Source organism: Pleurodeles waltl, chromosome 3_1 (genome assembly GCF_031143425.1).
Source record: "Pleurodeles waltl isolate 20211129_DDA chromosome 3_1, aPleWal1.hap1.20221129, whole genome shotgun sequence".
NCBI lineage: Eukaryota > Metazoa > Chordata > Amphibia > Caudata > Salamandridae > Pleurodeles > Pleurodeles waltl.
Genome location: NC_090440.1, coordinates 808686385 through 808700027, shown reverse-complemented (window position 1 = coordinate 808700027; position 13643 = coordinate 808686385). Strand labels below are relative to the sequence as shown.

Below are 13643 nucleotides of genomic sequence, written 5' to 3'. Positions count from 1 at the left end.
CACTGCTGCATGCACAGGAATGCTCTTGCTCCACCCATGTAACACCTTCCCGATGCAAAGTAGTGCCATGTGTTGCCTTGCAATATTTTTGGGATAAAATCCCACTGGAGGCTAAGCAATTCTTAACTTGTATATCTTTGTCAATCCCAACATGGATTTTGTGTTGAGACGTTGGCACAACCTGACGCAAAATCTTAGTAAATGTGGGCCTTTATGACCTACTTTGTTGGCCAGTTGGAGCTAACCTAGCAACTTGTATCTTGGATGAGCCATGTCAAACGATAGCATGAAAGCCACCCTTCCTGCCTCTTTATCTCCACACCCTATCATTGCCCCAAACCCTTTTTATTGCATTAGGGGACAACGTGTCCTGCATTCTGCCCATTGATGCAAGCGGGCATTTTTTTCCACTTGATAAAATTATTTCTAAATAGCCATTCCTTGCTTCTTTTACCACCAAACAGCCAAATGCTCCTGTGTAAACCAGACCTAACTCTGTCCATCTAAAGCTTTTACATTTCTAAAATCTGAAACTGGGAATTGTTGGTCAAAGGTCGACTTTTTCACCCAGCACGGACTTCAGAATCGTAATATGAAGTTTCTGTTGTTCGGATCTGTTTCTGACTAGTAATTATTTGCCTAACATTTGAGCAGTGGCCTTTCACTCACTCTAATGACAAATACCATATTATCAACGAATGTGCTAGCGGTCACTGCAGACCCTGTCATTTGCAGTGAATCTCTCGCAATAGCAAATGTAAGATTCCAAAATAAATGTGAGATCTAACAAAGACCTGTGGTTTCGAGTGGCACGTACCATAATTCTAGTTAGTCCATTTTGGTATTTTCCTGGAAAACTGGTGCCTATTAATTGTTTTTTTAATACTTTATTTTCCTCTTGTTGCACTAATTGGTTGCCTTATAAAAAATTAAACACCTGTTAACATCACAGAATAATAAAACGTGGCGCTTAAAATTGATGTAGTTACATAGTGCTAAATAATTTATTTGTGTGATCAACAATACAGTTGACAACCAAACGAAATCCTACTGTGCATATCGCATGTGCCGGACATTGTAGGAGACTGTAGTATAGCCTTTGTTCTACTTGAGGACCTAGTGGCAACACAGACACACACAACAAAGGTCAGAATTGGACAAGTAGCACAATAAAATTTCCATGTAACAATTTGACAAGATGCATCTCTTCAGGGCTAACACGAAACTCCAGAGGATGCTAGATAGAATAAACTTGCAAACAGCTTTTGTTAAGCTGTGACACGCGTCTACCACAGTCGCACTACTGAAGTGCTAAAATCACGCTCCAGCAGTTCGCCACAAAGAACGGAAGTAACACAACGCGTGGAACACACTCTGTGTGGCGCTGTTACCTCGCTGTGGGTCACAAATAATCCAGCAGCCAATGACCTAATATGATAAGAGCAGTTTTGCGACACCCACAAACAACAATGTGCGCGTTAAGTTTTGCAGTAAAGACTTAGTACAATTTTACTTAAATAAAATAAAAAGACTGCCGACGATGGCGCACTAGACATGGCTACTTCTCCAAAGCCAGGAATGGCTCAGGGGAGGCAGTGACGTTTATGCTGAAACGGAAACATATTTTAAATATTAACAAGTAAAAACGTACCCTTGGCAGTTCGGTCCGACGTTTCTGATGATTTTTTCCATCGCTTCCTCGGTCTCCTTGAGCTTGTCTTGCAGTTGTCCAAGTTCATAATCAGCTGAAAAACAACGGATTCCCCAGTGTAAACAGCATCTTTGAGGACTGGTTTTACCCCTGATCACAAACTGCCTGTCTCGGTTCTTTCCAATCCCCGACCGACGCGGAAGCCCTTAGCAACCAGTAAAGCCAATAGTGGAAAAAGCCGGCGTGATTGTTTGCTGTCTCTAATCAAAACTCGCAGGACTGCCTAGGCTGTCATTAGGATGCATCCACTCTGTACCCAGTGCTGTAGGCCACCTTTTGGCAAAAAATGCGATTTACTCTAATAATGAGTATGAATGCATGAACTCGAATATAGGGACATGTAAATATTGAAGGTGGGGTAATTAGCACAAGCTTTAAAAATCACTCTAAGACTATATAATTAGGACATCTCCAGGTAAATACAGGGAGTAAAGGCTGAGCCCGGAATGTTAATACCAGCATCCATTGGTGCTATAATTAGATGAAGGTCCAGTAATTTGGTCATTACCACGGCCTCAAAAAGTTGGAGACATCTTTAATGATACCAGGAGAGGAATGGCGGTATCACACGCAAAGTGGTATTATTGGCTATCCTGGTAATTACTGAAGCTGTTTCTAAAAGGGCCAAGCAGGAAACATGTCCAGTAACAATTATTGGACATCTTTTTGCTCAATATGTTACCACTAGATCATAATGACTGGAGATATGCTGATTACCTAACTTACTTTAGTAAAGTAAGTAGACACTGAAAGAAAAGCTCGGGGTCAGTAAGGTTTTCCACCACGGGTGCTGGACCTGCACCATTAATACCTTCTGCCCACAGCTGCTGCCGAAAAAAACAAACTCTTTGGTGGCTACAACCAGGGCCGGCTTTACCGCTGGTAGTGCCGGTGCAACAATCATTTTTTGGCACCCTCCCATCAATGACCTAATGCACTGATTCCCTAACTACCACCCTTCAACAGTGCCACTCATCTCTCCATAGCCCCTCTCTCACATACATTTCATTAGTTTCAAAATGCTGGTTGGGGTTGACTTATAATACTTATAAAAATGTATTTCTACCCAAATGAACCATTTCTAACAACATGAGGAATAGATTACAGCGTCCTAAACTATATTATGCAGTTTGTGCACAGCTCTTTGATATCAGTTCATAAGACACTCTTACATATTGTCACTTATGAACTGCTGTAACAAAATGATCTCTGTGAGAAAAGCAGTGGTTTACTGACCTAGACACATAAAATACAGTTCTGTAATCTGCATGTGTGTGGACTTTGCTCCAGGCATATTAACCCTCTGTGCTACTTTAAGATGAATCAAAAGTGCCACCCGACAAAAGTCCAATCTATCTCCAGCAGGAACATTAATCAGTAGAGTTATTTAGACATTTTTATTGCTGCCTGAAAATTGCTAGGCACACAAGGATCTCTGCAGCATCTGCTTTTAAAACCATAAGGTATTTCTAAACACAGCATCCCCAAGAGGTCAGCATCAGGTGCGGCTGCACTGGTAGCACTGTCCTAAAGCCAGCCCTGCCTATAACATTACGTCATGGCGCTCTGGCCCTTGACTCTCAACCCGCAAAATCTGTTCTCATGACGCTACCCTCTGTAATAAGGTGCTCCAAAAATGAACAATGTGTACATGCTAAAGTCCTCATTTAATGGGGTTAGAAAGTGTAGTTCATCTATGTAGTAAACATCAAGGATAAGAAAGAAATTAATATAGATAAGGCCTGACACTACTGCATTATAATATGAAATGGGAAACACAAACAAGGGGGGAGGGAATTACTGAAGTTAATTACCAGCAAGGTTCAATAAAATAAAATAATATCACCATGTAAATCACTTCAAATAAGTATGCTAACTATTGTTCATTTTTCATGTTTAAATGAAAAAAGAAGGCCTCTTAGAGATCCTGTTTTATTAATTGTCAGGAAAGCGATGCACTTACACACAGTTGTAAACAAGTGCCTGGCTACTAATGCCCACAAATGGTAGCCTTTTCCAGAGAGAAATGTGAGGAAAGTATTTAAGCTGCACCAAAACAACTTTACGATAAGAAAAACAAAAAAAATGTCGGTAAAGTTTCCAAAACAGTTCAGTAAAATGAAAAAATAACCAAAATGACCAACATTCCAAGGGGGGATGTGAAACTTAGTCTGGTAAGCACAAAAGGGCCAACACATAAGCTTTAATCATGCTCGCTGCAAGTCCTTGCTGGGTCAAAGACAAAAAAACAAGACAACCTACAGTTTAGGATGTAATGGACCTGTTTTGTGATTGTCACACCATTCCACAAGCTTGTTGCAGCATCTAGCATACAGGAACTTAGTAGGAGAGTGCCTGTTTGCAAGAATAACATCCACTACTTCAGGAGGGAGATAAATGTAGCTAACTGCCACTGCTCAATCTCCACGTATGGAGGTGCAGATTGTGCAAGCCCAGGTGCAGAATCTTGCCCCGCTACTGTGACAGAAGATCTTCCCAAAGCAGTAGCCTCATCGGAGGACAGATGTTCCTGCCCAGAAGTTTCAGGTACCACACTCTCTTTGTCAATCCAGAACAATTAGGATGACTTGGGTCGAGTCATTCCTATCTTTTTCAGAACTCAGGGCAGGAGATATAGCAAAGGGAATGCATATAGCAGCTGTGTACTCCACTCTCAAAGAGAGATCCTTCTTGAGAACTCAAAGTACGCAATAATACTGAAATTGTATCTTCCTGGTGGTGGCAAACAGATCAAGCTACATTTCTACCCATTGCTGGAAAATGCCCTGTGACACAGCCAGGTGCAACTTCCATTTGTGATCTGCTAGGTGTCACTGAAGAATTTGTCCCCCCTCGGCTTGTAAAGATCTCCCCCAAGTGGTGCACAATCAAGAAAATTGCCTGATGATTCAGCTTCTCCCACAGACACAAGACATATTGGCACAGGGCGTAGGACCCAAGGCCCCAGGTAGAAACATTGGGATTGTGACATAAATGTCCCGGTCTCGTTGATCTGGAGGGAAGGATTGAAAATGCACAATATCCAAGATGTGTCACTTGAAAAAGAGGTCCTGCAACATAGTTAGGTGTGACTTAGGCACTTTGAATGTGAACCCCAGTGATATCAGGATGTTCCCTGTAGTCTGGAGATGGTCCATGACTGACTGTGGTGAGTTCACCTTCAACAGGCAATCATCAAGTTAGGTGAAGACTGGTAACCCTGACATCCAATGTTATGCTACGATAACCAGCATCACCTTCTTCAACACCTAAAGGGCACTGTTGAGGCCGAAAAGGAGCTTGGCAAACTGAAAATGCTCATCGCCCACCTTGAACTGCAGGTAGCTCCGGTAGGCCTGCAAGACAGGAACACGGGAATAGGTGCCCTGCATATCTAACACTGCAATTCCGTCTCCTGGATCCAGGGCATATAGAAACTGGGCCAGCGCATGCATCTTGAATTTGTCCATCCACAGGAAAAAGTGAGAGGTTGGTGATCTAAATATAGGATAAAGACGTCTGCTTTTTTTGGCACTAGGAACTAAAAGGAGTAACACCCAGTTCCAATCTCCAAGTCTGGGACCCTCTCATGGCTCCTTTTTCCAAAAGAGCCAGTACTAACTGTAGCAAAATGGAAAATGGTCATCTGAAAGCTGCTCCAATGTAGGTAGAAGAGGTGGTGAGACGGAAGATTATGCACAGACTAGCCCCATTGAACTATCTGTAGGACCCACTTGTTGGACGTTATAGCCTGCCACTGGTGGAGAAAATGATTGATTCTGCCTCCCACTGGGTGGCTAAGGGCAAACTAAAGTGGCTTGGTGGCTGCTGTTATAAGGCCTGGGGATTGGGAGATTTGCTGTTTTTGCAAGCCTGGACTTTGTCTGCTAAATCCCCTACCCTGACCCTGAAATGAGTTGGGTGGCTGTTGTTGAGATGACAGGCCTTGATGCAGAGTGTAGACAAAACCCCTAGCGATGCCTCATATGGGTGACACTGTTGCAAGTACTGCCTTGTCAGTGTGGAAATACCAGGAGAGCACACGTAGTCTCTACTTTCTTTGAAGTACTCAAGGGTGGAGCCGGTCTTTTCACCAAAAAGGTTAGAGCCATCAGAAGGCAGATCCATGAGCAATGCTTCTTAGGGAAAAAATGGGATTAACTCTCCTAGTAGTTGCCTGAGCTACCAGGCTTTCAAGAATGGAGCGTTGTGTCAAAAACTCAGGGTCACCAGGAGCGATTCTGTGGCATTGTACCACCTGTCTGTTCATAAGTGGGCAGGAGCAGGGTTTAGCCCAAGTACCCATGGGGTTTTGGTTGGGGCTTCATGGAATTGTTGCAACTGTTCTGAGAGAATACTGGTTTTCATCTAAAAAAAAATGTGACTGCAAGTTTAGAACTTCACCTTCTGATTTGACGATTATGGCAAATGAGGCTGACTTTCCTGTGAAATACCACAGGGAGAACTGATGTCAGTGGAACTAATTTTCCAGTCCACCGGTCTACTGATGATCCACATAGAAATTGCCATCATCATATTGTGAGGAAAATTAATTTTTACCATCACCATCCTCACCCAAAGTTGGATGACTCTGGTCCAATTCGAAAAGTTGTGGTGGTACTGGAGGGTGGCTCCTAGCCACAGACATTGCCTTATCAGAGTCAGAGAGAACTAAGCCTGGGCAGCTCAGAACTGTGCTGGGACACAACTTCAGCTGAGTTGGAGACAGATTCAGTTCAGAGTTGGACAGGACAAAGGGAAGTGTCAGGGCCGGTGACAAGGCTGGTGTTAGTGTGACAGGAACTGTTGTCCATCTTGGTGCTGGGCTTGGAGTCAGCTCCGAAGCTGAACCTAAACTATTCTGAAGGCTGTAATAATTCAACTGGAGGCCTTTGTGGATCCAGGGGACCCAAAGGGACACAGGAGGGAGCCAGTGGGGTGCCAAAGATTTGAACCATAGTTCCTTAAACACCTGAATCTCCTATGGCAGTGCTGATGGCCTGCAAATCCAGGATGCATCAGGATCAGCTGTGGATTGGCTCCTTGGTGGGGTTCCGGGAGTGAGATCGCCGGGCATCTTGACATCCTCCAAAATTTTCAGAAGCAGAGTTACCATGCTGGGACAAGGCCCACTCAGGCTTCTTGTGCTTCTTTTTGATCTTGGACTTACCTGAAGACCTGGCCTGTGATGAGTTGTTGCTGAAATGGCCCAGAGAGTGGGAACAGGCCTACTTCATTGACTCTAGTGGGGCTGGGCCCTGTGCAATGTCTTGTGGTGTTTGCCAACGATCAGCTTGGCTTTATGTTACCAAATCATCTTCAGGTCCATCAGGGCACACCTCTCTCCTAACTTGTAGTTGTGAACCAAACCCAGAGAAGGTAGTCCATCGTCGCTGTGATACAGTACTTTCTACGCCAAATTCTAAATTTAGCGTCAATATATTCGCTAGACCATCTGGTATTCAATTTCTAATATAGGTTGAAAAGCAGCTAACAATAATAGGTAAGACATTTAATTTTAGCTAAATAATTTTCTGACCTGATATATAACTGAAGGTTCTCATTGCATCTAACAAGACGTCTCTATTCTGCCAGTAAATAAGTCAGGAAAAAGTAATTGCTCATTATCTACACAGTTTTTATCTACTCTTTATTTCCATAACGAATAACCTTTCAAATGTCACGCTAATATATTAAAAGTTGTTAAAGGTTTATAGCCAAACTAAAGAGAAAAGGATATAGTTCATAGCCTTATCTAGTTCCTATTCCTAAAATAAAAACACCAGAGTTTAAGCCATTTGTTCTTACCCTAGACACAGGACGAGACTACGAAGTTCTAAAAGCCCTCAAACATTTCTCAAAATCGATACAACAGATATTCTAAATAAAACCGACTAACTTTATTAAAAGCCTTCTCTGAATCAAGCAAGACTAATGTAGTTCATATCGTACTATTTCTAGCATTACAGAGTGAGAATACATTTAATAATAGTCGAATGCTATTACTAATTTATCACTCTTTCATAAACGTGATTCGAATGAGTTTGAACAAAAAGTAGGTTTCGAAGAAGAATCAATGCTAAAAATTTCACTTGAAGCTTTACAACAAAAAAGTTTCACTTGAAGCTTAACAACAAAATAGCCCTTGGGCTTAGAGTCAATGTTATTAATGCTATCTGCACTGAGTGCCATATCTTGGATGCAAGTATTAAATAGAAGACATGAGATGGGGATAATTCTCATCTGTTTTTAATTTATGAATATTTACCCAGTCGACGAATGCATTCAAATAATCAAGCGATACATTTTCATTTCAGAGGTCAGTATACACCTGTATCCCGTGAAGAAATTATTACTTCATTATTAAAAATTTACAATCGTATTTTCTTCAGTCTAGTGCCTGAAACCAGACTAGTAGTAAACCCTTACTCCAAGTACACCCGAAGTGTAAAAATACCGACAATTCTGTTTTAATGCTCCGACCCATGGGAGTTAACGTACATGATCTCAGCTTTCATCTTTTCAGATACCATATTTTGTGTCATTGAAATAATTGTGTGTATATTTGACTAAAAATGCAATTTCACACTCCCATATTTATGTACCGGTGAAAAGAACATAAATCCCTATTTTTTTCCCTTACAAATGTAAAGGTTTTTGTTCAATACATGGTTAGGAGGGAAACATCGAAGGCAAAACAGCAGAATGCAATACATTTCCTGTATATAATATAGGCGACATTTCAGATATTGATAGTACAGAATTAGGGCACAATGAACTTCACACACATGGCTTTAGCTTTGTCTTCATATGACCCCTGGACCATCAGAGTCGTCAGCAGAAGAGGGCATCTCGCATAAACCGGATCTCGAAGTTAAATTTGGTAAACTGGCAAAGTTAGCCACATTCACACACTCCCTATTCATACTTGTTTTCATGGGTAACCATAACTTCTTGGATTTGTGGGTCTTTAAATTAACCATGGCCGCAAACTGCTTAATTAAGCAGATAGTCCAACTCTTTCTCCCACATTACATGCGTCAGGGGTTATTCTAAGCTTTCAGAAGTGCGCGACAGACTGTGAGCTCCGCAGCCTACAACAAATGCAGGAAGAATCTGCCCAGAAGGACTATCAATGTGTAAACGCTATCCACGAACAGCAACATCGTGGGCTTGAGTGAAGAGCCAGCTCGGAGATGGCCTTGATATGCGAAAGTAAAACTGCAGGACCGCTATGTATGTGCATTATCACAGATTCACCACAGCCCTTCTAAAAGACACGTTTACTCCCGAGCATCCCTTTTAGTTTACAGAGTGGAAAGGCCCCATGTGCTTAGTATTTGCAAGTATTTTCTCTCTGTTGGGTGGAGATGGATGACTTGGCAGCCCTCACGCAAACCTACGTCCATTCCTCATCAGGTTTTGGATTGTCCAAGCCCCTCTTCTACTCGATCATGGTCAAGTGCTTGCATGTTGGGTGATGCTCACCTTCTTTCTTTGTCTGTTGTATAATAGGTTTTCCCTGAGCCTTTGCTTTACTGACAGGTATTGTGTAAGGCCATTGTAGTTACTGGATTAGACGATATTTGTCATCCTTTGTGAAGTCAAATATTTCTGCACAACATTCCTTATTCATCATTTCACCCTCTGTGAATAGGTCGCTAGGCCATTAGGGCCACCAGACTTTCTGAGAATGATCTCAGACACAAAGTCCGAATTATAAACCAATGGGGTTATTGGGTAAGGAAATGATGCAACCGCCTTCCTCCTCCTTATGAGGTGCGACTATTCTAACAATATGAAACTGATGAAGAGTTTAGAGCAGGGAAGCCTTCGTTTTTAGCTGAATAGATGTCTCTTACTTCGCCGTAAACTAACATTACTTAAAAAGTCGCCTAGTTAAATGAAAAAGTATGACTTGTTTCTGTTGGTATATAACCATTTTGTAGGTACACCATATCTTTCTTTTGCATAATTACTGGAGACACGCAGAACCTCTTTCTTTCCACTACCTTATGCAAAAAATGTATTTATAAAATGAGTGTCTTTAGTGGTTATAATGAATGAATGTATTGCTATTGAATTATACAGGTTAAACCTATATTATGTTTCCCTCGCACGTTTTGTTTTTAGTGATTGAATCCTCTTATTTATTTTTTTGATTACTGAGGGCCTGATTTAGAACTCAGCAGGTGGCTATTCTGTCACAAAAGTTACGGATATCCCGTCTGCCAACATCTAAATCCCATACAATATAATGGGAGTTTGATGTCGGCGGGTGGGATATCTGTCTCCGTTGTGAAGGAGTTTCCCGTCCACTGACTTCTACATCAGGCCCTGAGTCTTTGGTGAACCATTGTTTTCTCACATTGAGATATTTTATGAGGTCTGCAGCCCAGGTTATGCCATATTCCTACAAGGGAGTAGAGGTTGGACAAGCATTTAGTGGGCCAGAGAGTCCCATGCCTTAGGACATAGCATAGTTTATCTTGATACCTGAGACGTCCGCAGAGAGGAGGAGCACATCTAGTAGAGTAGAAAGTGGCATCTTTGGGTCAGTCAAAACGCAGGCTGTGGTAGACTAAAAAGGCAATTTTGTGTTCTCGGTGGCCACCAAGATCACTTTATTATGGGGATTATAATTTATGTCCAGTCAAGGTGCTCCATTAACAAGGCATGGTATTGGGATGCAAAAGTCTCCCCCATGGTAATGGATGTGCACCCCTGCCCTGAGTGCCCCAACCGTACTGAAGTCTAGATCTCTAATGCTGATTATTGTTGTCATAGGCAAACATGGATCATGGATGTGCATCAAGACCTAGGCATGTCTCATACACTGAAGTCTTGTTGGACTGGGAGGGACATCCAAAACCTTACCCTCACAGTAGTGAAAGGCTACTGCCTTTAACAGAAGTTAAGCAGCATGAGCTCAGTGGTGGCAGCATACCATGTAGTGATCAGTAGGAGTGAACAGGCTCTGTTTATCCTGTGTCACTCATTCAAAGTTCCACTGCTGTGTGCTTAACTCACCTCTTGGCCTACAATGGATTGTTGTGAAGTGCAGCACAGTGCATGACTGGTGTATCTGCACTGGGTGTATATGTGTCTGGGGAGGGTACAATATAGGGATCATGCAGTATTGTGCAGTGCATGCAAGTTGAATGCATGTGCTTGGTGTATCTGTGTCTGTAAGCAGTAAAATACATGAAGGATATAGTGGTGTGCAGTGTGTACATATTAAATGCATATGTTGGATGTATGTGTGCCTATGAGTGACAGTACATGAAGGGTACAGTGATATGCAGTGTGTGTAGGTTAAATGCATGTGCTGGGTGTATGTGGCTTGTGAATGGTCCAATACATGGTAGACTATGGGTTCCATTTTGGGGGACCCAGGGCTGTATGTTTAAGCATGAGGAGGTAGAGGATACTGCCCCCCTCCAGATTTGTGTATTGCTGAGCTCCTCTAAGCTCGGTAGGACACACTGGTGAAAGGAGAGCAAGGCATTGCCCGTGCACTTCAAAGGGTGCTCTTTGATTCAGAGAGAGGTCACAAATAAGGGACCAGAGCATATCTCAGGAAGTATATGGGGCTGATTAAGGAACCATAAAGAGTAGGACTAAGGCCCTGTGTTAACATTTTGAAGCACATATCCCTGTGGCTGACATCCAGGTGTGAACTCTAGTCACTCCCAGGGACTGTGTTGTTGGGCTATCAGATTGAAGTAATTGCTGCTGTGACAGACTGATTTCAAGAGGAAAGCTGAGCAGAGGAAAGAGTGGGCACTTCAAAATGAGCAAACCCCCAACATAAACCTCAAATACTCAGACCATAAATCACATTTTGGTATCTGGAACTGGACTATCAGAAGGGGAGACCGAGAACCCAAAAATGGTCAACTGTAAAGCAGCCAGTCAGACTGTGTAAGGAGAAGAAGCTCGGCAAGACCGCGCATGTGATCAGGACTTGGGGCCAAGGCTTGCAGTCTCCCTTCTGGATGACTTTACGTCACCAAGGGAATCCAAGACAACCTGCCCTGGAGCCTAGAGTACCAGTGCCTGCTTGCTTGGCAAGAACTGTGTGCCATGTAATGAAGAGGAGAAGTTTGTAGGGAGTGAGGTCCAGTGGGGAATCCTGTCAAGTGGATTTCCTGAGCAAGGTAGAGAAAATATCTGCTGCACAGATCAGATCGTCGCCTGTGCACAGGATAAAGTCTGCGACTTCCGTATGGCAGGAAAGTTCCCCGTTAAGTGAGCTGTAACCAACGCATTGCCGATAAAGTGGGAGCCCATGTGTAGTGAGGCTTCAGCAACTACATATATCAGGAGGGGCCGCCGGAAATGGAATTGTAACTAACACTGTTCTGATTGGTCTGAGGAAGTGTACAGAGAATGATCAGTAACCTTGTATTCCAGGAGGGTCCAGCATGGATGGGTGCTCAGTGTTGGCCAAAGCCCTTGCACAGTGAAGAGCCAGTGACTCCGTATGCCAGAAGGGGGTGCCATGCAGACATCTGCTGTGCCAAGTAGGTTGGTGCCCGTGAGCAGCAGAGAAAAGGTGATTGAACATGCCAGATAGGGTCTCCAGTGCTAGTGAGAAGTGTGGCAGGAACGTTGCAAAGGAGTGTGATCATCGTGAGAAAGCCTGCACATTTACATCGAGACGAAGGATCACTATTGAGAAATTCACACCACCTTACCCACTGCAGTGGAATGGATAAAAAAAAAAACTTACCCTGCGAGGAATTTTCAGTCGCTGTGGGTGTGTGACCCTGCGGGAAGACCTCTGGGACCATTGAGGGCAGCCTGCCTGGGCCGCATGAAGTGAACTTACCTGAAGCAGCCACCGCTGCTCCAGTGCCCGGAGCGCGGGTGAGCTCAGGAACTCCGGACACTCTGACCCTACAAGCCAAATTCAGACCAAGTCAGTCTCAGGGGAAATTGCTTGTTAGATAGTGCTTCTGTGCTGAAACATTTGTGACTATATTATATAGTCAGAATGGACTCTAGAGAGTCATAGTACTAGTGTGGCTTACACTGGATGTTGCTTGTACTGAATAGGGAATAACCACTATCAATAGAGTGAGGAGGGAGTGGGAAACAGAGAACTGCCTACAGAAAACAAAAGCCCCAACATCAGGGGGACTGTGTATTTGTTTGTGAATGTTGTATTTCCCTTTATGTTGTTAGTGGTAAAAACGAAATACTTCTTTTATCATAAAAGTGAGTATTTGGCTGGACAATATTTCATAGCTCCTACTGTGTGCATTTTCAATTGTGAACCGGTGTCCACTGCTATTTATCCACTTCCCCCGAGGGAGTCTTGGACTGATCAGACCATGCCAGCCCTGACAGCCAGGTGCTGAAGGGGTAAATGGCCCAGTTGCTCAGAATCCATAGAGGTTCGGTCCCCAGTACATCAGAATTAAAAGGCCTCAGCCCCATGGTTGGGCCCAGTAACTCCTGTTTGGCCTTCACTTTCTGAATGGAGCTCTGACACATCGACAATGCAAATAACAAGAGGGCAAGGGAGGCAGCCCTGTCTCGTTCCTCTTAACATTAGTATTTTCAGAAAATTAGATAAGATGCATTCCATCGATATTTAGACAAAATATCGAGACCAAAATCTCAGGCAATAAAAATATCAGGAAAAAATTGTGATTAAAAAATATGATGCAAAAATATAATTGTCACGAATATATGATATTATATTATGAGATGATATTTTTAGGTAAGTAATATTGGTTCTAAGAATGCTGTTGTTTTTAATTTTATTTTCAGTAATATAGTTGTAAAAAATATGATGTTATAATTATTTTAATGTTTATTGGATAATATATTATTTGTATATGTTAGTCTGTAGCTGTTATTAATTTTGTACACTTTTTTTGAGACATTTAATTTTAAAAAAATGTAATTGTGAATTGTAATG

General features: G+C 42.6%; 1 protein-coding gene across 1 annotated transcript in view; it reads right to left on the bottom strand.

Annotated features, from left to right (window-relative positions):
• The window catches only part of RIC3 (RIC3 acetylcholine receptor chaperone), a 267543-nt gene that overhangs the window by 36614 nt on the left and 217286 nt on the right, over positions 1-13643 (bottom strand). The window contains exon 4 of the mRNA XM_069223683.1: positions 1652-1745. Coding sequence (XP_069079784.1) covers positions 1652-1745 — 94 coding nt within the window. The remainder of the gene's footprint in view (positions 1-1651; positions 1746-13643) is intronic.